Here is a 23,016-nt window from a genome sequence, read left to right on the forward strand (position 1 = left end):
AATTAAAAGCAAAAAAACAAAAATTGTAGGTCATGCTAGAAATTTGACTAAGTTTCTATGGAATAATTCTAAAAAGTATCATGTTTATCCTCTTTTTTGATGTTTGTAATCAGTTTCTTAACCCTTTAACTTCCAAAATCAGAATGCTAATTATCTCTTCTAGATGTTACACATATCCTTGCAAATTAGTTACCAGAATTGGTGTTACATCAAGATAACTTCAGCCTAATAAGTTTGAGTACATTCTCACTACCTATTTGTTAAAAAATGAATGGATATTATAGGGAGAGGTTAGGGAAGTACGTTTTTTATTGGGGGGGGGGGTGGGCCAGGGTATTTTAGAAATTATTTTGCCAAAAAAGTCGAGGCCCTCCACTTTCCAGATTGGATTAATGCATGACCCTTCATAAATGCCTGAACAAAAGGATCTGACCCTCCCCCCCACCTCCTCCAAAACAAAAACAACCGGAAGTAAAATAACTGACCGGAAGTGTTGCTCGCATAACCGTGTCTGCGCACAAAGCAGTTAATTGCGTGGCGTTGCACGGTGAAAACTCCAAAATGGGCATGGATGTGCGAGGAATAGAAAGAGGGAAATGCGCTTGTGAAGAACGCTAGGATTTCATGAGGTCAGATGGAGCAACTTGTAGCTATTGTGGCTGTTTGCCGACTCGCCGTTTTAAAAAGGATGCCTGCTACTCCTCTGACTCTGTTGGTAGCACGTCGGGTACGGGAACAAGTGAAAGTACAAGTCCAGAGAAGTGGAAAGATGAAGATCTGGGGTGGTTCCTGAACCCAAAGGGCGAATATATTGAGTATTCTAATAGCATTTTGTCAGAAAGGTGAGCTTTATATTGAGTATAGGCGAATGTGAGAAGTGGCAAACTAAGTAAATTTTGCGAGAAGGATGAGACTACCAGCGCTCCACTTCCAACTCGACGACCATATCCCGACTATGGCAAGCTACCAAACTTCCATTATCCCTCTTGGAGTGCAACTCCCACCGATGGCCGTGAGCCGGATGACTTCCAGCCTCGAGCTCAGATTAAGCGATTGTTTGAGGAAAGCGAACTTGTCAGTGGGGACAGTGAGGCTATTAGAAGGTTTTCAGATAAATAAATTGTCCCCGGAAAGCTTGTAGCGGAGTATGTAGAGTACCTTGCCCAGATAAAAATGCGCAAGGAGAAGAAGAAAGAGGAGACTGAAACTGGAGCGAATGGAACGGCTGAACCGGGAGTACATTGACATTGACTGGGTTGGACTGTACAACTCCGATAAGCTGTCGTCGTTGAGGGTGGACGAACCATCCTTTTACTTTTCCCATCACAAGATCACCTTCAACGAAAAGAAAGCTGAAAAAGTCGCAATGATAAAAGCGCACATTGGTAGCTTGCTGTACAATTTAATGGGGCGTCAACAACCTCGGAAGCCCCCACTCAGAAATGTACAGCAACAAGTGACCGCGTCACTTTCCGAGGTGGAAACTGACTCGCAAAGTGATGTGGTAGATCGAGTTGTCGGTTCAAGCCCGAGTAGCTCAAGCAACGAATCGTCACCGGCCACTGATTTTTATACCAGAGCCCCGCGCAGAAACATTACCGACGTCAAAATATGGACGAAAGCGGGCACGGGTCGAGAGAGACAATTACGTTAGTTGGGACAAGATAGTTTTTTGACATAATATTTCGACATCTGTTTAAAATGATGTAGATTGATTTAGACTGGTAGCTTTGTTTGTATATATAAGTTTTAGGTTTCTGTGCACCTCGCGTGTTTGGTAACAAATAATTAAAAGTGAACTAACCGACATGGAGTAGTTTTTTCCTTGCCAAAAAAAAAAAACTATGACCCTCCCCCGGCTGCGTATCAAACAGGTTTGACCCTCCCCAATTTGTAAAATATTTACTAATGACCCTCCCCTCCGAAGCCTCGGCCCACCCCCCCTCAATAAAAAACGTACCTTCCCTTACATGTTAATTGTCTCTGTGACTTATAGGGTTTTAATCCATATCCAATTGATACCCTATAGAAAGACAATTTTCTTAATGTAAACACTATGCTCAGAATACTGTGATTGATAGCAATCTGACTTAATTTCCCTCCTCCCCCCCCCCCCAAAAAAAATGTCTGAAATGACTGTTACTGGCTCTAGCTCTGTCTGTTCTAATCTTTGGTAGTGCAAGAATTATAGAGAAAAGGGAGACCAAGTTTATATTGACAGAGAAAGGGATTTTAAGTAATGTTTTCAGGAGAACAGCAGTCATTTATTTCTGAACTGCCCTAAAGTAAAGAAATTGAGATGGAAGTAGCAGGGAATTAGGGGCTGAAAATCTGGACATTGTCGTCAAGATTACTAGGATCAGTAAAAGCAAATACTATTGGGTGATGTTAAACAGTGTTTATTAATTAGATCAGTGTTAATTTGTTCAGACTGTTGTGTTAAGATAATGATAACCTCAGTTGGAAATAGTAATGCAGATTTGGCTGCTGTGGGAAAAAATGACAGTATTGTTTGATGTTTGCAAAGCTCCCTAGATGGTTGTGAAGAGCGTGTGTAGTTCTCTATCCTTGAAAAACATGCACTTAATAATTACTCTAATTATATTTTATCGGATGTCACTTAGGTGGTTTGCATTTGCAGGATTGATATTTACTCTGGGAAGATATAGCACTTTACCATTTCCTTCTACACGTTAATCATGCAAATACTAATTATATGTGCTGCTGTGATTTTGACAGAAGAGGTCATTCCATATGCCAAGAATACTTCATCCTTTGTCTTTTATGTGACAGAGGGTAATCTTTCCTACATAAAACGTTTATTAAATATTTGACCTAAACGACAACAGCGAACCATGCCCATGGAAAATATAAAGCTGTTTTGGAATGGTATTGTTTTGTTTTGTGTTAAAGAAAAAAAAAAACAATTGACATACAAATGAGATCTTACCTTAGGACTTTGAACTTCAATCCGTTATTTAACGCCCGTTGCCTTATTGTGTCGTTAATGGAATAATACATCAAAGCCTTTGATATGGAAATTTAAGGCCACAAGCCAAACAATGAAAATTGAACAATTAAAAAAGTTGCTGCTCAGGATGCCGCTCGTTTCACGACAGATATTTTCATATTTCTGTTTAAGTGTAAAAAGGGCGATTCCAGAAATAACAGTCCACATTTTGAGATTACACTTGACCGTTGGCCGGTTTAGAAAATCATTGTGGAAAAATAAAATTTGTCCCTCTTTAGAGAGGATGTGATAAGCGTGCTGGGTGGGGAGAATTTTCAAACTTGATCAATAACAGATCATTCCGTTATGTAGTTTGAATTGATTCCATTTATACTTTAAAAACTCTTAACACGGCCTTTGCTATACAATACTTAAAAAAAAAAGCTAGATTTAAGACATATATTTCTTTAGATGAACAGTATTTTCTGCTTTCGTTGAGAACTGGTGTGATGAGCAGTGATCAAACAAAATTTTCTCCTGCCTTACGAAGAGTCAAAAGATCAACAGTCTACTCGTTAAAATTGCACGCAGTTTAAAACGTGTGAACGATTGTTGTACGCTGGGGGTGAGTGAAATCCGTGGTTTCGTCTACTCGTTAAACTTCAAACGGCGCTTTTTGGAAATCACCAAGAGTTCTTATTATACACCTCATGTCCTTACGAAGGTAAGAGGTTGTATATATTGATTTTGGGATTAAGCATCTGAGGTGAAGCGAAATGATAGCGAACGTATCGCTTAGTTTCTTTCATCTCCAAGCGACCGCGACGTGTCATTTAGCAAGCTAGCGTTCAAATTTCAATGGTACAAGTAATGCCAGGATAGTCTTCTTGTCTGCTAGAAATGTCTGAAGAAGTTGTTACAAGCTCGTGTTAATGAGTGAAATTAACAGCGTTTCTTGTAGAAGCTAATGTCGCTAAGATTCGTTCCAATGACGGGGTGGGCCGAACCTTTAGTCGGCATGGGGTTTCTTTGTGCGGATTCGTATACAACGTTATATAAATAATCATTTTAATGGTTTCCTTCGATTCTGTTCATTCTAATGATGGAGAAAATGCTATTAACGTAGATAAGAACTTAAACTTCTACTAATGTGTGGAAACCCACACCAATGAATATATTACGAACTTCCTGTCGGCGCGTGGATATAGTTTACAATGGAATATATTCCGCGCTCACGTTGTTTGGAAACAGCCGAAATGTTGTCTTAGTTTTAATCAAATTACTTTTCTATGAAATTAGGTATATTCGTGGCGACCCGTCACGGTTAATACTGAGAGAGGCTGATCTCAGAACCACAGAGGTTGTTTATGTTGTAAGTGCCTTTGTTGCCCTTTTAGTGGTCGTGATATCGGCTGGCAATGGCATGAAACAGCTTCTCTGTTTCTTTCCTGCCTCGCCAAATTTTATTCTGTAAACAGAATCGATCAAACGATTGCACCTAAGAGTTTGAGGGTTCATTTTCCTTGGCGGTTTCGCTGAAACATTTCTCGTTCGGCAAGAATCCAAGAAAGTCCAGTTTGTTTATTTTGCGGAAAACCATTTTAGTTGTTTATTCAGATGAAGATTATTCCTTGCGATTTCCGCAAAAGTAATACTTCGACTGTAAGTTATTTTAATTTTCGTTCGGAATTAATCGCCTTATTCTTGTGGCTGAGTATTTTTGCCATGTTCAATTTTTGGGAGGCATATTTTCTTATAATATTATTTTCACTCTTTACCTTTACTGAAGGGAATTGAAAGGTAAGAAAATTGGAGTTGTCTGCTAATTTTAAATCAAATGGAAGCATACACTTAAGTTCTAGAAATATCCATACCACTTGTTGTCTGGTGAAACCAGTTTCCTTGAACTTTCTACCCTAATATAGAAATTAATTTACATTTTTGGATTTTATTTTCCTGTGCCAGTCAAACTGTAGCATGTCCTCCAGGATGCCCGCAATGCTTAAACATGAGAGATTGCTGATAAAAAAATAGAGTAAAACTGTTTGAGACTTGCTAAGGTATTCTGTATTAATGGTAATGATTTGAAACATATAATCATAAAGCTAAAAAAGCTTATCATTACATGCACACTCAGGGTTAATTACAGAGTATGCTTGGTATACAGGTTCATTTTAAAAGATTTTGAATAATCCAGATGATGTTTGTAAAAAATTAAGTTCCTGTAAGTAAAGTTGAGGGTTTCCTTTTGCATTGCACTAAATTAAAGAAAATTTCTCTCAAATGGAATTTACTCAGTTTGGTAGATGGTTTTTTTAATAATCTAGAGAAGGTGATGGTAGAAAGTGAGAGAATGTTAAAGTTTCCCAATGAACAATAATTAATCAAGAGATAATACAATTCTCAGGTATTAATTGCTAAAAAAAGCCCCGAGATATTTATTTTCATACATTTTTTTCTCTGTTCTGTATTATTTGGTTGAAAACTAAAACAACAGATTCACAGATTTGACAAAGATATCAATGTTATTAAACATTATTGAGTGTTAAATTAATTCTAGAGGTGAAAACTAATGGGCTAGTGAGCCAATCAGATCCATTTCTGATCAGGTAGTATGATGGTGAACACAAATATTGCTTCTAAAGAACTAAAAATTAATTAATTAAGTTAAGGATAGAGTAGTATTTTGTTATAGAGAGGCTATGTTTTTAAAAGCATGGCCTATCAAGCATGTACTTGTGATTATTAAAAGCTTTTTAGATACCAATCTGTTTTTAAGTAGACGGCTAGTCTGAGAAGAACAATGTTGTTAATTAAATATGAAACATGCCATCTCTTGAGGTATCTTGTTTTGACTGACTTCCTATTTGCATCTCAAAAGCTGTATTTTGTTTTTCTTGGCCATAACTCTTCCATGGAATAATAGCAGATTTTCTTAAATGTAGGTTGCATTTTATATCAATATCAACCTGAAGAATTGTCCTTTTTTGTCATAGCACTATCAAGTGAACACGATTGCATGGAAGGTGTTTTTATGGTTAATCATATTATCTTACTTGATGAAAAGGCAATGAAGCATGGAGTTCTTGTTCAATGTGCAATTTGTAATTCATACGAGTTTTTTAATAAGTGTTTACCCTGTATCATACTGCTATAAATATGTGTCACTTTAGCAGTACAGTGGCCTGCAACTTTTGTTACATTTTGACAGGGGGCTGCAATTATTGTAGAAAAGAAAATTTTAAAAGCAACCTGCCAATAATATCTTTATATTTATGTATATACAGATGTCATGATTGAACTTTAAAAGTAACTTTTGCTTGAAAGTGTTTTGATCACAAAGATTCTCAAGAAATTTAAATTTAAATTACAAAATGTAACATGTGGATATGGTGTGGAAAGCAAGGAGATGTCATTCCAGAATGCAGAAAATATTTTTAAACTGGCTACGACATCAATATTTGCATTTAGTGTATAGTATGAATCCTTCATATAAGGTAAACATTATTATTATCATCATTTTCATAATTATTAATCTCAAAGATCATAAGAAGATACCATGGAAGATGCTTAAAGTGTGCATCATGTTCTCTATTTCACAGATGAGTCCCACAACATGTGCAGTGCTGCTATTACTTGTGGCAGTGGTGTCTGATGTAGGGGGAATAAACAGCACGACAAGCCAGGGTGTAGGAAACAGTAGCTTGCAGGCCAACCTTAGCACTGCGATCATCCCCATAACTCAGGTCATCACAGATCTGCCTGTCAATGCCACAGATACTACTCCAGGGATAAAGAAGGGAAACTGTTATGACTTTGATGTGTTTGTCCTGAATAACCAACTTAACATACCATACACTGTCACATGCTGCATTGCTGTCCTCTGTGGATTTTACCTGGTTTTATTTGGTGAGATATTCTTCCAAACTTCTTTTATGTTAATATCCTTACAATAAAAACAATGATGTGCAGTTTATTCATGATTTAAAATACAAGTATTTATGATTGTAAAAGTTTTGCATTTGATGGAATAAATTTCACCATCATGAAAGTCCCATGGAAGAAAGATTGTGACATGTATGGAAAACATCACAATCACAAAGAAAGAAAATCCCAAGGAAATAATGAGGAAAGAAATTTTACAAGAGAAACTACAGAGGACATGTCAACAAAGATGTGAATTTTTAAAAATTAATTGCTCTACCAATAGATTTCTGCTAAGGCCTGTGTGCCCTAGTGTTGAGGAAATCATTAAAACAAACAAATAAACAAACAAACAAACAAACAAAGCATGCCATGTCATGACACCATTCATGTACATTATAAATGTGGATTTTTTAAAATAGAGCTTAACTTTTTGTAAGTTGTCATTTAGGGACCTTAAATTGTTGGTCATTTTAGAAATTAAATTTTCTTTAGTCACTGAGAAAATTGGTGTGTTGAAAGTAGGTAAGAAAGAGAGAGTTTACCCAACATGTACATTATAGATGAGGAAATCTAGCATTTCATTTAAATAAAATGTACAATGTGCTTACATTAAATGACAGAAACATTTATTTGGTCATTAGGACTATCTGTAATGTGGCATTTACTTTATTGGCAGGTTACCGATTCTTCAAGTGCAGCCTTTTCCTCTTGGGATTCTTACATGCCACCTTTGTCACTTATGTCATTTCTATCAACCATGCTGACCTGCCAATGTGGGGTATCATTGCTGTCAGTGCAGCTGTTGGAGTATTCTGTGGTCTTTTGACAATGTTCTGCTCATACTGTGGTCTATTTCTGGCAGGATTAGGTCTGGGATTTTTCTTTGGCATCGCCATATTCATTGTCATTGAGACATTTTACCATGTGACTTTCATGTGGATACCATTTGGGGTCCTTCTTGGCTTAAGTTTGATCTTCAGTTTATTAACATTAAGATGGCAGAAAGGATTTTTCATTGTGGCAACGTCTCTCATTGGTGCAGCACTGATAACAGGTGGTGTGGACTACTTCATTGAAGAGTTTGCGCTTCTTAATTACACACGGCAGCGCATCATGGCTGGTGATGTCCACATGAAATGCTGGGTGACATGGATCATCCTAGCAATATGGCCTGTCATGTTCATCCTTGGAAATGTGGTGCAGTTCTGTAAAACAGGAAGAAGTTTCAGTCACAAGAAAAGTGAGTTTAAATACATCTATAAGATACTTTTTGATAAGAATAAATTAGCGTTAGCTGAGAAAAAATCCCTCATTTACTCCTGATCTAATATAAAATTGGAAGGCAAATGGATAGAAGAATCTGTCATACTATCAAATGTGACTCAGGAGTTGAGCTCTTTGTATTTGAGAACAAAAACAATGAAACAACAGAATAAGGGTAATGAGGTACTTTTTTATTGTGATGTGTCCTGTCTTGTACACCAAGAAGTCAAGAGTTGTGTTCAGGAACACCTGATTTAGGCAAGGTTACACTTGAGGCAACACTAGCTTCTGATCTGTTGACTTGTATTAATGAAGATGCCTTTTTCTTGCAATAGTTCACCTTTGAATTATTGAATGGCAACTGCTTTGCCCAAACCTTTTTGATTTTCAATGAGTTTTTTTTGTACATCTTTTAGGGTCAGACTCTGTCTCCCTCCAAGGTGAAGATAAAGCAATGAAGAGATATCGCAGTCTGAACATGAATGGTGATGTTGTTGCCAAGGTAAGTGGGCATTAGATATCTGTTAGAATTTATAACAATTAGAGACAGTCTTATAACTGTTTACAATGATAAATCAATAAGATATTTTTGCTATTGCACAATTCATTAAAATGAATTATAACAAATTGATTAAGTTCTCTCAAAATTGCAATTTGATGCACCATTTAATTTGTTCTGCTTTTTTTGTTGTAGTCCTATTATACAAAAGATGAAGAGGAAAGACGTCCAACTGAGGTTTAACAGTTAAAGTTCACCAATGCTTGTGTGGCTGAGCTAACGCAGGAAATTTGCAGTCAACCAAGTGTGACAGTGAAGTGTTCTGTGTGCAATCTGGAAAGTACTTTTGCTGATCAATTTTAGTTTTAGTTTCAATGTGTCTGGTATTACCTTAAAAAACATGTAGATTGAGTCATTCAAAGGCTTAAAATCTTGTTAACAATAACTTTTTACATGCATAGATAACCGGTTATGAAAAAAATAATGCAACAAGTCAAATTTTAAACTTGTTTCTGATACTCAACAGACAGCTAATCACAATTAATTTTTCATCCACCCCACTTGTCCTGAGGCACTATTAAAATTGTACATGAACATGGTTGAAAGATGATGTAATTCAGTGAATGACACTGGCATACTTGGAAAAAAAAAGCTCTGAGTGTTCCCAACAGGAGTCAAACCTACGGCCTCAGTACTTAATTTGTAGATCACCAGGCTTAAATTTATTATCTTCATTTCTGTTATGTGAACATAAGTACCATATTACCTTGAGTAAGTGCTCATGCTCAAATAAGCACTCACCCCTTAGGCCATAATGGCAAATGAGCACCCCCCCTCTTCACTTTTGTTAAATAGTAGGCATACAAAGAAAACCTGTTTCTACTGCCACTTTATTTACAACTTTCTAAGCATAACTGTAGCAAAATCTGTTCATGTAAATAATAAGTGCCCCCTTCCCCCCTCCATTCAATAGGCACTCCCCTTTTAACCGAAATTTTAAATAACCTCCCAGAGCATTTATAATTTGAGAAATTATGGTAATCGACAATTCGTAGGATAAATCCAGTGCATTATCATTAAAAAAAGGTGCCAGCAGTACATAAGTAATTTTCTAATTGACAAATTTAATGTAAACATGTGATCATATGGAGATGATGTGGAAATTTTGGTGCTGATATACATGAAGAAATAGGAGACTTCTACAGTTCATGTACAGCTTCAATTAAAATTATTGTTTATGGTCAAAAATTAAATCTGAAACTACGAGATGAGATTGTGTGAAAAGATGTATGTTTGAATCATCAGTGTATTACAAGTTATTTTCACACTACCAAATCGTGTAGACATTGTCAGTACTATTTCATCAACCTTAGTAGACAGGTTTCTTCAGATTTTCAACCTATATTATTTTCACCTGAGATGATGGTTGACATGAAGGAATTTTGTAGTTTTATTTGCAGCCAGGAATGAATTTTATGTAATTTATTTGTTCAACAAACAACCAACTGAAGAACAGGCATTGAATGTAAATAGAGAGTTTTACAGGGAAAGAGTTGCAGAAAGACTAATTATTTTATTAACTATGAGTGAGTATGAAAGAGAGTGGCCATTGATATTTTTCTGTAGCATTATGTATAGACTTATTAGATTCAATAAACAGTGGATACATTCCATCAGAGTCTGCGGTGTTTCATTCTTTAACCCTGTAACTCCCATCAGTGATCAAGATAGAATTTCTCCTTACCGTATCAATACAATATCAAGCAGACAAGTGATGAGAATAGAGAAAAATCTCAATTAGGGGATATAATTGATTCAGTACCAAATTCTCAAACCTAGACTCATAAGAATTGTATTAAAGCAGAAAGCAAGGAGAATTTTTAATAAGATCTTGAGAGCCAAAGGGTTTAAAATATCACCTGTTAAATTTGCATAATGCATTCAAAGTCTTGAATAGTTACATTCAAACAAATACATGTAAGCATTCAATAATGGCCAATAATTATTGGGCAAGATTGGGCAAAATGCCAGCCCCATGATACATGTCAGGTGGGCAGACAAAATTTAATTATTGGTGCAACTTGAAGGCTGAGGCAAATCATTGATCTGTGAGACACTGAAAAATTGACATTTTGAATTTGCTTACTTCCCCTTTTTTTTTTTAAAGTTGAATTAGTTGTCTGCCACTTTCCTACAGGCAACATGGCCGGGATGAGGCCAGGAGTTAATTAAATGTAGAGACTTTAAGGAAGGGTTCTGAGAAGGGTAAAATTGATTTGCCTTTCTTGCCCTAAGAAAATAGGATGTGGGTCACTGAAATAAGAAAACTCAAAGGTCAGATGACAAATTTCATGTGCACCTCGGGAATGATAAGAATGTAAAGTTGCAAGAACTTGTAACAAATTTGATCATCTCTATGCATATGTAACATATAAAATTATATTCTTCCCACTTGCACCTACGTTTTAGTACAGAATGCTGTCTTCACATCATGGCTCGTTGTTTGTCGTAATCTATAGGTGTAATTTGGAGACGCAATGAGGGGAGAGCTGGTTTGTATAACACGTACACTAGCATCATTGCAGAATTTTGCGAGCTGGTGACCTCCTCCGGCACGTCGGCTCAAGGTCAACCCCGGAATTGATCAGCAGATTACCCTGAGTTGGTAAAATACCTCATGTAACTTGCCATTAAAAGTTGACAACAATATGGCGGTCAGGTGAATTCAGACTCTAATTATAGCAGTGTTCGTAATCTTTAGAATACAGTGCAGCTGATTCCTGCAACGAAGATCAGTGGTGCTTTTTTCGGAAACAGTGAGAAAATGGAGGTGGAGGGAGCTGCTAAAGTGAAATCTTATCACGATGAGGCTTTTCGGTACGATTTATAAGTTAAATTAGAAAACTTCATACGTATATATTTATCTTGACATACATATAGCTTTACTAACTAATCACAGTTGACAAAATAGGAAAATTTATTACTCGGCGACGTTAAATTAATTAGATAGAAAAAAGTGGTGACTAGTATTGTCTCATTCTAAAGTCAACATCAACCACTGCAGTTCGAAGAAACTAATTGGAAATATCGAGACAGATTTGTGAATGCTGGTAATTTACTACTTCGAGCACGTCGTCATCATAGATTTGACCTACATACGCGTGAAGTACTGGAAAGTTTGTTTTATTAATTACCAAAAGACTATCCAACATTTAGATATCTGAATTATAAAGTTATATTTCTGAATGTATTCGAATTCTAGATTGATAAGTGCACTTAATTTATTTAGATATCATGTTTCAAACTTCAGACTTAACTAAATCAGCGAAGTTTACCACAAATAAATTGGAGAAAAATTAAAATGAAGTAATTTGGAAAAGTAAAAGAAAAATAAAACATACTAGTTAGCTTAAAGTTGGGTTCATCCAGATAGCAAAGGCTTATCTTGTGGGAATTATGCTCAGAGGAAAAAAAGCTCACCACTTACATATTTATCACATAATATTCTTTTGTGAAAATAGTTTCATCAATGAGGGGCTCAAGTATGATGAACAAGGAAACAAGCCGAAAGCTCTCCAGTATTATCATAAAGGTAAACATGTTTGACACAATTAGAAGTATATTAGATTCGCCAACAGGCAGGGATACCGCAACAGCTTGCGCCAATTACTGCGGGCCCAGTAAATCCACCCATCCCACCTCAGGGGAGGACATCCACCATACAGTAATCCCGTGTATAGAAATTAACGTCTCCCACCCCAACCCTGCAGGAGATGGGACCTCCATTTATTTGTCCCTATCTGAGAAGACTAGAATGTCTAACCATTTCTTGATGTTATAGAAAGGTAGCAAATTCTTCTCAATTATTTTAAGACCTTGAGTGTTGGTTCGGCCAGGGTATGAACCCTCGACCTCCCGCACAACAGTCCAGCGCACTATCCATTGGGCTAACTGGGCAGCGGTGTCATTATTTAAAGGTATCTTACCAGCCTGAAGGGCCACTTGTTTGCCTTGTACATGTTTCAGCCTGTGAAGTCTTCAGAGTTCTATAGACAATTAATAATTAAGCTGAAAATGGGGGGGGGGGGATGCTGTAAGCCCAAGAAACTTGCTTATCACTCTTGAATTACTAGTTGTAATAATTTGTTCTTGTTATATAATGTATTTTCTTGATTATATATAATCAATCAATCAATTTATTGATAAATAGCATTAATTTTTACACGGTAATGGCAAGGAATGGCAGCTAACAAGTTAATCAGGTAGCGTTCTTGAAAATATAAGTATTTTACATCGGAATAATGAATGTTAGTGGAAGCAGTTAGCTTAAATGAAAAATGCACAATAAAAACATGAATTACTGTCAACATTATTGTCAGTAACATATGAAAAGTCATTGCTCTGAGGCTTACTACTGCCGATTCAAATACTACATTGTTAAGGCAACTTCTGACTGTTATTTTAAGTTATAGAAGTCCTTTTTTGTAAATGCTAACCTCAAATTTGTGCCACCCTCAACTAGAGGGCCTCCATTTAAAATGGAAACAAACTTATCAATCATCAGGTCCACTAGTTTGACTTGTACATGTATGTTTCATTGTCTTTTGTTTCAGGCCTGCGGAGTGTGACAGTGGGTTTAAGTGTCCATGTTAGTAGTTCAGAAGCAGGAAGGGAAAGGACCAAAGAACTACAGAAGAAGATGAAGTCGTAAGTAATATTTCAAAAACTCATGCTTTGTGTTTCATCGGGGTTTCCAAACACAAGAAAACTGATGAAAGCACGAGGCCTATGATCTCATGCTTTTATTGTTTTTGAGTATTTGAAAACCCCGATGAAACACGAAGCACGAGTTTTTGAAATTGTTTCTCAATCGTGCATCATTAGCCAAGAACAATTAAAAAATTCTGACTGATTTTGGCATCAGTGGGGTTTGACATTTTATCAAGCTCTAGGGTTTGATATTTAATCAAATTATATTGGAAAAGCCTCTGTCCAGTGTTTCATCGGGCTTTCTAAATGCACACATGTGGCCAAATTGGCGTATCATGATTGGTTTGTAACTTGATGAATTACTAATGAGTTTGAGAAGCTATTTTATAGTATAGCTGGCAGTGCTTGTGGACAATATGAAATGATTACTGTATTCTGATTTAAGACAAAATGTGCAAGTTGGCAAATGATTGCTTGTGCAATTTACATATTATAAGCACTTACAAAGTTCTCAGTTTTGCCCTTGGTTTTGAAAATTTGCTATCATGTTTTTTCACCAGTCTTGAAATTGACTTAATGCGATTACTTATGTCAGATTGCACTGAAAATCATTGTGCTACCTATACCATGAACATTGCATTTTCTTCAGGGCTAGAGACCAGGTAAAAGAGAGAATAGATGCACTCTCTGCCAGTGTGAATGCACCATCAGCCCCCAGTGAAGATGTGGTAGATAGTGTAAGTCAAAATGGACATCTCACAACTGAAGAAGAGCTTGAGATATTATCACATGATGATGGAACTCCATGGGAAGATGTCAAAGAATTGTTGGTTCTGGAAAACAGTAAGTACATGTAGCCAATTACATATAGTCCATGACACTGTACACTTAGAATGTCTTCCAATATGATGTTGTAAGTATAACTAAAACCAAAGTGTAATGCCTGTCTACAAAGGACCAACCAGAGTATGATAAAAGATACCAGCAGATATCACAAGAAGCCAACTAGAAGTGTGTACCCAATGAATATCTGCGAGTGAAAGCACAGTCAAGTAACCAAGTCACACATGGTTTTCCTTTTAATTTGTATCTTAATAGTCATGAATTAAGTTAGATGTTTCAATTTGTTGGCTGATGTTAGAGGGCAGTGAGGAAAATTCAAAGCAGTCTTAGAATATTATGGAGACTCAATTGAAACTGGAATGTAGTAAGAACAAGAAAGCATTAAAGAAGCTTGCAAATAAAATGTAGTTCAACACTCATTTTTTCATAAAATAACTGTGACTGTTTACCATACCTACTGTGCATGAACCTATTGTCAGAGATTAAATGTATTTACATTCGGTGGAACTAAACCGTAAGAGGCAGTGACAAAGATTTGTAAATATTTCCCTATTGGTTTGTTAGCACGTGGACCACTATGGCATTAATTGAGTCTTTTGTTGTATGGTGTATTTAAGGTTTGACATTTGTAATGTATTCATCTCAGCTCTCAAACTTTCCTAGTTTTATGTTAAATTCTATCTTGCACATAATTAAGCTGTTGTACCTCTAACCCCCAGAGGTCAGTGCGCCTGCATTTGGATGGGGAATACATTCCCATTTTTCCCATTGGGTTTTCAGGTTTTCGTATCAGGCGGCGGCACACTAAACATTTTAGCCCAAGAAGTGATGACTAGTTGTTTAGTACTCTGTGTAACTTTGTCGGACGGCATTAAATACTTGGGCTCCTAGTTCAAGCTGCACACCCGCTCTTGTGCATGAGTCGTGAATTTAAATAGGAAATTGTAATTTTATGTACAATTATACATGAAGGCTTGGTTACCAGCCTCTGTTTTAGTATGTAAACAGGCTCTCGTTATTATTGCTGAGGCTCTAAGCAGAGTGAGGTGACAAGGGGTGAGGCACAAATAACAGGAAGTCCCCCAAACTTCTTCAAAGGTGAAGAAATGCAGAGCTGTAGTGCTGGTGTGGAGGACATGCTCATAGGCTACTAAGCCTACAGTATCTGTCACATTACTGTGCAGACTCAAGAGAGAGGCAAAAACTCCCCTGAATTTAGATTCAATTGTTTGGTATAAAGGTTAATAGACTTCTCTTGGTCACTGAATAATTCTCCTTCCAATGCAGGTGTTAAGATGTTTTTTGTCAGTGAACAAGGCAGTGTAACAACACTCTCTCAACCTCAAACGCTACGTGCCTTTCAGTTTGTCAATCATAAACCAGGTAACTCTAACTTTGAGTGCAATGTTTAATAGAAGTCATGTAAAAATAGTTTGACCAATGCTTGCAGTGTCAGTGAGCTGATATACAACAATAAACATCAACTGGAGTTTTATACTTTTCACTTTGGGGTACTATTGCAGAATAGGTTGATGGTTGGGTATCTAATAAGGAGTGATCCTGTAGTCCTCCAGGGGTTTCATGAAATTTTTTAACAGCTGGGGCATCCTTATGATAGTAGCCATTTTATCTCACTGAATTTCTTCTTTGGTTTTGATTAATTTATGACGCCAGTTATAATTATATAAATACATTCTTTTCCCCTAACAGATACTTGAAATTCACCAACACGTTATATAGCTAGTAGTGACTTGAACTATTTCTCCATTACAGAATCAAAGGATGCTCCTGCTTTCATTCAGTGTGGAGCCTGGATGTTTCCCATGATTCCCGGTAGATCTCCTGTACTGAACACGGAACCTCACACATACATGTTTCCCGACATCACCATCGACCCGTCCTCTCCCCGTTCGCAGCCCCGTCCTCAGCGGGCATTTGCTTCAGTGGGTTTGATTCTGAACCCTAATATTTCCTCTATGGAACTGAGTAGGTTCGAGAGGATTTTGAAGTGCTACGCAGATTTTCATCATTACACTCCTCCAAAGTATCCAGAAGAGGGAAGCGAAGACCAGCAACGAAGAACAGATGAAGGTGCGTCTTCAGTGCCGGCTGCTGAGGCAGAAGCTATGGATGAGGATGTTCCCTCTGTTGCTTTGGCAGTAAGACCAGGCACTGAGGTTGTACCAGCCGATTCACAGGTGTTTATTATACGATCGCTTTTGCTTCGGTCACTTACTGAAAACTGACCACTCACATTAAAGGAAACGATCAATGAATTCCACTTTAATTCTTTGTCACATCAGCCCAACGTGTTAGGGGGATAAATTGGAATCATTTTTAGAGTGATATTTTCCAGTGAGTGTCGAAAGTCATCCGGGAATGCATTGGCTCTGCTTCGCTTGGCTCTGTGACTGGAATGGAAAACTTATGCCACTCTCTCAACCAATCAGATTCAAAACTAAAACCAATCACGACTTGGTTACCCGCGTTTTCCCGCGCTTTGGCAGTTTGCTTGTTTTTTCTTTGAGGTCTGATTGGCTCTCTAGGTATTTTCCTTTTTTACTGATTGGCCTTTGTGATTAGTACTTTGGTTGATCGAAGAGTGCACTAATGCCATTGATTAATTTTGTGTAACTGACTCCGACAGTTGCAGTGTAATTTTTTAATCTTGGCAAAAAGACAAAGAGCTTATTTTGTTTGCAGTTAAAACAAACCTCCTAAAGTAACCACAAGATCAAGAAATAACTTGTATGATAATGTTACTTGATGACTGTTCATACGCGTAAACAGGGACCTTTAGCAGTCAGGACGGCGAGGAAAACGTCATTTCACCGAGGAAAACGTCATTAAAATCGAGTAGAATTCCGCGAACGGCTGGATGCCGTCTCTTACGGCGCCACACTTTAACCTCAACACAACTATGCGAGGACCGTTGAGTTCCGCAAATGGGAACTCGAATAATTCGCCGTCAGGGGTTTCCGTTCTCAGACCACGCTAGATGTGGTGATTTCACGCTGACTCAAGACGCATGTGCTGAGCAGTTATTCTACCTATTAGATCTTTTGTTTTGATACGGCCTCGTCGCCGTCTTGGTTTGCTCTCGGTCCATAATGCGATTTTGTCCACTTGAGGCGTAACGTATATGTTATTTTTGTGTTATTTGTTTTTTCAGGACAAATCATGGGGAAGGAAAGTTTCAAGGGTAAGACGAAATTCTGTTAAGGCATATTTCATTACTGATCAACTTTCAGCCTCATCTAGTTTACATAACCAGAGCCCTAACAATGCGGTCATGTTGCCTTCAGTTGTCACTCGTATTCTTCTGTAATTTTAGGGAATCGAGATTGGCGCAGGGCTTGTAGCTTGGGGATTGACAAAAGGGGCTGAAGTCGGAAGCCATCTGATGCACAAGGTACAACTGTTTGTATCATCACATTTCATTACATATGTCACTGTACAGGGCCAGAGAACAGGTTCGACTGCACTTTGCTTCGGAGGCGTTTTTTGGTCTCGTCAGGCGCCAAGCAATATTTAAACAACGACTGCACAGGAGATTGTTGTAGCTCAGCATTAGGTTTATTTTATTGGTGCATGCTCGTTTTTTTTGTTTTTTTGTTTTTTTCTATCTAATAGACGATCAATTGCCAAGGGTGCGAGCCCCTAATTATCTAGAAGATAATCAAGTGCCAATGGTGCGAGCTCCTCTCGAGTCGGGAAGTTTTATTCTTTGGGGAACATAAACACCAAAACGCTTGACGTAAAAAAAATATTTTGAATAGATTTAAAGTCGACGCCTTGTTTTTCTGCCCACTATAAATTCGTGAATCGCAAAGTGAAAGCTCTGATTAACAGTCTTATTTACTGAGTCATATTTAAATCGCTTCAGGGCTCTGCTAAACTCCGAGAAAATCTTAAACCAAACGAGAAGCCTGTGGAAGTTGACGAAAGTGTGCAGGAGAACATTCGTCAAGTGAAGACTGTTGCGGGTACGACATTATTTTAAGCTTTCTGTTGCGACGTTTCGACTTCTTGCTGTCAGTCCTCTTTATGCGACAAGGAAGAAGAAGCCTAGTATCTACGAGGCATTGGTTCGAATCCTGTCGAAACCTGAATTTTTTCAGGCTTCTTTTCTGCAATTGCTAAAATTGCAGCTCACTTGCGAGGATAATTTCGCTGTTTAATCTTTATCCGCATTTCATTTAAATGGGATAAATTTCATCACAAGCTGTAAACTTGATAATTTTTCTTTTTTTTGTGAGAGAGAGAAATTTAGGTGCCTCTCGTAGAAATTACAATGTGTGCTTGACAGTTTACTTAAACGAGCTAGAAAACACTCTTCAGTTGATCGGGATTGAAACCTGGCTAAGAGGAAAAGAAAATTGTAACATAGCAGCAGGCTCGTACTTTCTCCCGCTTTGTAACGGGTCAATCATCTTACAACTGGGCTTGCCTGCCGCGTTGAAAGAATGTGTTTGGTCTGGTTATACCTATGGCAGCAAAACGAATTTAAAACAAGTAAAGGTACTGATTTATGTGTTTTCGATGTCCAGGCATGGCCTGTCAGGTGAGCGGTGCAGTGGTGTCCGCAGTGTCAGCCATGACTCTCGAACTCGGACGACGACTAGCCCCAGTTATAGTGGATAAAGGAGGAAAGGTTTGTCAAACTTGGTAACTTAGAAGTAGTTACCATGTAGCCTGTGATCGGATTTTCATCGGCGTCGGCGTGGAGATGGAGATCACCTTCATCCTTTACATTCAAACATCATTGTGAATATTCTTTACACTGTTCTTTATAACTTTGCTAAGGTGCTGACCAGGAGAATTTCTTAACAATTAATAGCTGCTTTTGTTGGTGATCATTTTACTATATTCTAGTGACTTTAACGATTGATTCAGGGTGATCATGATGTTAGGAGAATAAAGATACCTAAAATCGAAGAGAAACAAATGAATTTGAGTTTGGCTCAAGAGTGTTGCTAACGGATCTTTGCGTCTTAGCGTTTTACGTTTTCAAAAACGTAATTGTGGAATTTACTACGTTTAGTTTACGTTTGACCACTAATGAGCACCTTTTATTTTTCGTTTTAGGCTTTACCAGACTCTCTAAAGCAAAAGGATGATGTTGATGGTGCATCGACAATGGACGAAATCGTTAAAGTTGCAGTAAGCGGTGCCAGAGGTATTCAAGTTTAATTCAGTTTTTTTTTTTTCTAGAGTGTCTCATTTAAAGCTCTTTGTACGTAAGGCCGGGAGCAGGGTTATTTTAAGTCGGCGAATAATTTCTTTTCCAACTTAAGCAAGAGTTCCTTCATGGAGTTGTTCCTTTCTCTTTTTGAAAATAATAATGGTAATGACAAAAGAAAGAAAGAAAGAAAGAAAGAAAGAAACCAGCTTGATACACCAGGTCTGATATTAAAAACTGAAAATATTTAACCGTGAAATTTGTTTAAATTCTGTTTTAATTCTTATTCTCATAGGTGCTGCTACGGTGTACCAAGGCCTTGAAACTTCATGGAAAATTTTGTACAAAAATCTGCAGCAAGCTACGGTCCAGACAGTAGATCACAAGTGAGCTGATGCATGTTACGGCTATGAAGTTCAAATCACTTCATGATATTGCTCCTCTTGTTTTTCCTGGTTATTTTCCCTCCCATGCTCGTTCGTCGTCTGTTCGTTAACTTGGTCTTCCTCTTTGTTGGTTGGTTTTTCGTTGGTTGGTTTTTGTTGGTTGGTTTTTGGTGGTTGGTTTTTTTTGTTGGTTGGTTTGCAGTCTCGTTTGTTTTATTCGTTCATATCTTTTGTTCCTTTAGTTTCAAATAATGTTGCCGTTTATGTTTATTGGCTTTGTGTGTTTGTCTGTTGCTCGGTTCATTGGGTGGTCGGCTCTTAGTGTGTTCGCGCACTCACTTGTCTCTTCGCTCGTTAATTCATATTTTGCTATTGAATCACAGATATGGCCGAGCAGTTGGTGAAGCTACAAATAATGCTATGGGAGCTGCAGGGTTTGCTTTACAGGTAACTTAGGTCCTGAAAAGTAATTTTTAGCCAGTAAACTATTTATGATGGGTATTTTGTGCTTATGTTATTGTGTTTCTTTCCGCCCTTTAGACGGATCTCTCATTTGTCACTGGAGTAAAAAATGACCAACTGATTCTAGTTGAGATAGGCTTACTGTGTCACAGTCTCCATCCCAGTGATTCTCTGGTGTGCCAGGCAACTTTTCTCTTTTGTTTGTGGAGGCGTTGCGTGACATCCCGAAGAAGTTCTTCGAAGGAGAAGTCATTGTATTGTAGTGTAGCCTGCGAGGGTATCCCCTCTCCCGCGGGAAATTATGAAGGTCTAGTCTTGCATTGATGACGAGATTAGTGCCAGACCCGTGACAAACCTCTCCTCGGCTCGTCTCTAATCTTCCGGCGGGCGGGGAAACGCGTGTCCTGGAGCGCTAATAGAGAGATTTAGCACCGCGTTTACGTGAAACGTGAACGGCAAGAGTGACCACGTGACCTTGTTTTCCCCACCATTTTTTCGTGTTTGCCGGTTGCGCTTTGCCGTTTCTACGTGAAAGTAACCTATTTCGCCTTTGCCGGGTACGCAAGATTTTCTCTCCTTTTTTTCTCTGACAGAGTAAAGGTTAATGGCTGGAAAAGGGGCACCAAAACTATTCCTTGTAAGTCATACAAGTGCGCCTTCAAATTGACCATGACGTGAGCTCTCGCGGAGCCAAAGCAGCAATCTTCACGCTATTTTACGCGAAACGTGAAAAGGCAAGCTGTCGTTTACAGTTTCACGTAAACAAGGTGCTAAATCTCTCTGATAATGAAGCCCTGTTTGCGTGCTGTATTATGTGCGTATATTTTGTATCTCGTTCTAATACTTAAAACTGTTTTCTTTTTCTTGTTTTGTGACTAAGACGTGCTGGAATCTGGACAATTTGGGTATCAAGTGAGTATTTCTACTATCCGTGTCAACCCGAAATTGAATCGTGTTCCCAAACAAGAGGCGCACACCCGACGTGACTTTCCTTTTTGTTGTTGTTATAGTTCTACCTGGGTTAGATACTAAGGGTGGGTCACAGAGGGCCAAGGGAATATCTAAACTCTTCGCTAAGACAGAGCTCGCTGAATGAGCCCAGATTGGAACAAGCGACAAACAGCGAAGAAGGTACCAACGATAACCTCTGCAATTGTTTTTTAGGGCTCTTGCTAAGAGAACTGCTAAAGATACCGGGAAAGAGATGGTTAAAGAAGCTGAGAAGAAATACCTCACAGATGGAAAGAAACAGGAGTAGACCACTGTAAAAAATAATGATAGATGTTATCTTTAAATAATAATTATCTCTGAATTGGCATCTTGTCAAATAAATGAATTAGCCATCAAATTGAAAAAGGAATTATACTGGTGCTCATATCATAGTTACAGAAATGAGGCAATTTAAATTTTATATTCTTCAAACCTACTACAGGCTTTTTTCAGTGTAGGTACAGATGTTCAGGGAAATAGAAATGTTGTTGATATAGGAAAGAAATTCCAAATCTACCAATTTTGTATCATTTTGCTAATTTGAATAAACGCAGAAATCTTTGCTGATGTCATGGCATGCTATTACTGAGTTTATCCACACTCTGTGACCGGCGGGTAGACTGCAAGCAGTCCCTCCTTTTAAGTGAAGTCCTTCGCGCGAGAAAAAAATCAGCGAAAAAAGAAAATTGATAAAGTGCACCATTTGGAACTATGGGAATGAGACGCGGCGCGCTGACATCAAATTTTATTCGCTGATTTTTACTGACTCACTCTGCGAACTTCGCCGAGAGGAGGGGCTGCGTTTAGTGTACTGGTGAAGAGGGGGGGGGGGGGGGGGGAACAGTAACCTCTCGCGGTATACCTTTGAGCCTACAGGGCTATTTTTTCGGAAAAGCCTATCATTCCCGAGGAAATATGATTCGAAAACGAAAAAGAAAAAAAAAAAAAATTGAGTTATTTCATATAGTATAATTTTCGAAAGAAGGAATATCCCGGATAATTACGTTTTCGATTGGTTCTGAAATGATATGGTCGTTCCTATGGGAAAAAATAAGTAGGAAAATTTCTGAGACTAGGGCGTACTCAGACGTGACGTAAAACGGGTTTAACCACGGGAAAAGGTGCAATGACCTTTACTACTAGATATTTTGCCTTACTTCGCCCTATTAGTCTAAACACATCACGAGACCGAATCCGGAAAGTCACCTAAGTGATTTTCCAATTGTCAAACCTTTCATCCACTGTTCTGCGATAAGTCTTCCAGTTTCAAATTTAATTCAAGATGAGAGAGCGTTCTATGGTTGTTACACATGAATGGAAATATTTGTTCATCCATGAAGTCGACCCAGAGAACAGTCAAAAGTAAAAAAAAATTCCGCAGCAAACAGTAAACTGTTAGTTGGACATTTTTCCACTCGCGTTACAAAATATTTTAAAGATAATAACTACAGTAGACTCTGTTTTGCGCGAAAATATGCTCGTATATTTGTCATTGTCTGTTCCTCGGAGCCCCCTGTTTTCCTGAGCTTCGCTCTCGGAAAACTGTTCGCATCTTGGAAACAGATAATGACCGCGGACAAATATCCTTGAATATTTCCGCGCCAAATGGAGGCTATTGTTTATAAGTTGCTGGATATTACTGTTTTCTCGTTTTACCAGAAAACCCTACGCTATAGTACTTTTTGCTTCATTAGACTGGCAGCTGGCCTTTTTTCACGTTGGATCACATTAGAACTGAAGAGGAGTGTTTAATCGCTCGCGAAAAAGTCGTCCTGCTCGATACTACCTGCTAAGCGTAGCCTGG

At 38.0% G+C, this 23,016-nt stretch overlaps 2 protein-coding genes and 1 long non-coding RNA gene across 7 annotated transcripts; 2 read left to right on the forward strand and 1 right to left on the reverse strand.

Annotated features, from left to right (window-relative positions):
• The first annotated feature begins 3,512 nt into the window (after positions 1–3,512).
• Positions 3,513–10,310, forward strand: LOC148718920 (transmembrane protein 198-like). Of its 3 annotated transcripts, none has more exons than XM_088740815.1 (5): positions 3,513–3,674; positions 6,553–6,859; positions 7,554–8,117; positions 8,557–8,642; positions 8,835–10,310. In XM_088740815.1, the coding sequence occupies exons 2-5, from the start codon at positions 6,553–6,555 to the stop codon at positions 8,880–8,882; spliced, it is 1,005 nt and encodes a 334-aa protein (XP_088596941.1). In that variant the 5' UTR covers positions 3,513–3,674; the 3' UTR covers positions 8,883–10,310. The 3 variants fall into 3 exon arrangements, with proteins under 3 accessions (XP_088596941.1, XP_088596942.1, XP_088596940.1); XM_088740816.1 differs by lacking the exon at positions 3,513–3,674 and adding an exon at positions 5,379–5,891; XM_088740814.1 differs by lacking the exon at positions 3,513–3,674 and adding an exon at positions 5,949–6,447.
• LOC148718921 (uncharacterized) lies at positions 7,553–11,277 on the reverse strand. Of its 3 annotated transcripts, XR_015993919.1 has the most exons (3): positions 11,102–11,277; positions 8,328–8,661; positions 7,553–8,082 (listed from the first exon to the last, which is right to left on the reverse strand). It is a non-coding gene; the product is annotated as an uncharacterized LOC148718921 (long non-coding RNA). The 3 variants fall into 3 exon arrangements; XR_015993920.1 differs by lacking the exon at positions 8,328–8,661 and having other exon boundaries at positions 11,092–11,271; XR_015993918.1 differs by lacking the exon at positions 8,328–8,661 and having other exon boundaries at positions 11,102–11,268.
• A 51-nt stretch (positions 11,278–11,328) lies between these two features.
• On the forward strand, positions 11,329–21,779 carry LOC148718922 (spartin-like). Its single transcript, XM_088740797.1, has 15 exons — positions 11,329–11,516; positions 12,161–12,231; positions 13,253–13,346; positions 13,999–14,192; positions 15,480–15,575; positions 15,966–16,390; positions 17,365–17,394; positions 17,527–17,604; positions 18,079–18,178; positions 18,743–18,846; positions 19,281–19,371; positions 19,670–19,760; positions 20,144–20,207; positions 21,103–21,134; positions 21,387–21,779. Exons 1-15 carry the CDS (start codon positions 11,464–11,466, stop codon positions 21,478–21,480), a joined length of 1,617 nt encoding a protein of 538 aa, XP_088596923.1. The 5' UTR covers positions 11,329–11,463; the 3' UTR covers positions 21,481–21,779.
• The last annotated feature ends 1,237 nt before the right edge of the window (positions 21,780–23,016 follow it).

This window comes from Stylophora pistillata, chromosome 12 (genome assembly GCF_964205215.1).
Source record: "Stylophora pistillata chromosome 12, jaStyPist1.2, whole genome shotgun sequence".
In the NCBI taxonomy this organism is placed as follows: domain Eukaryota; kingdom Metazoa; phylum Cnidaria; class Anthozoa; order Scleractinia; family Pocilloporidae; genus Stylophora; species Stylophora pistillata.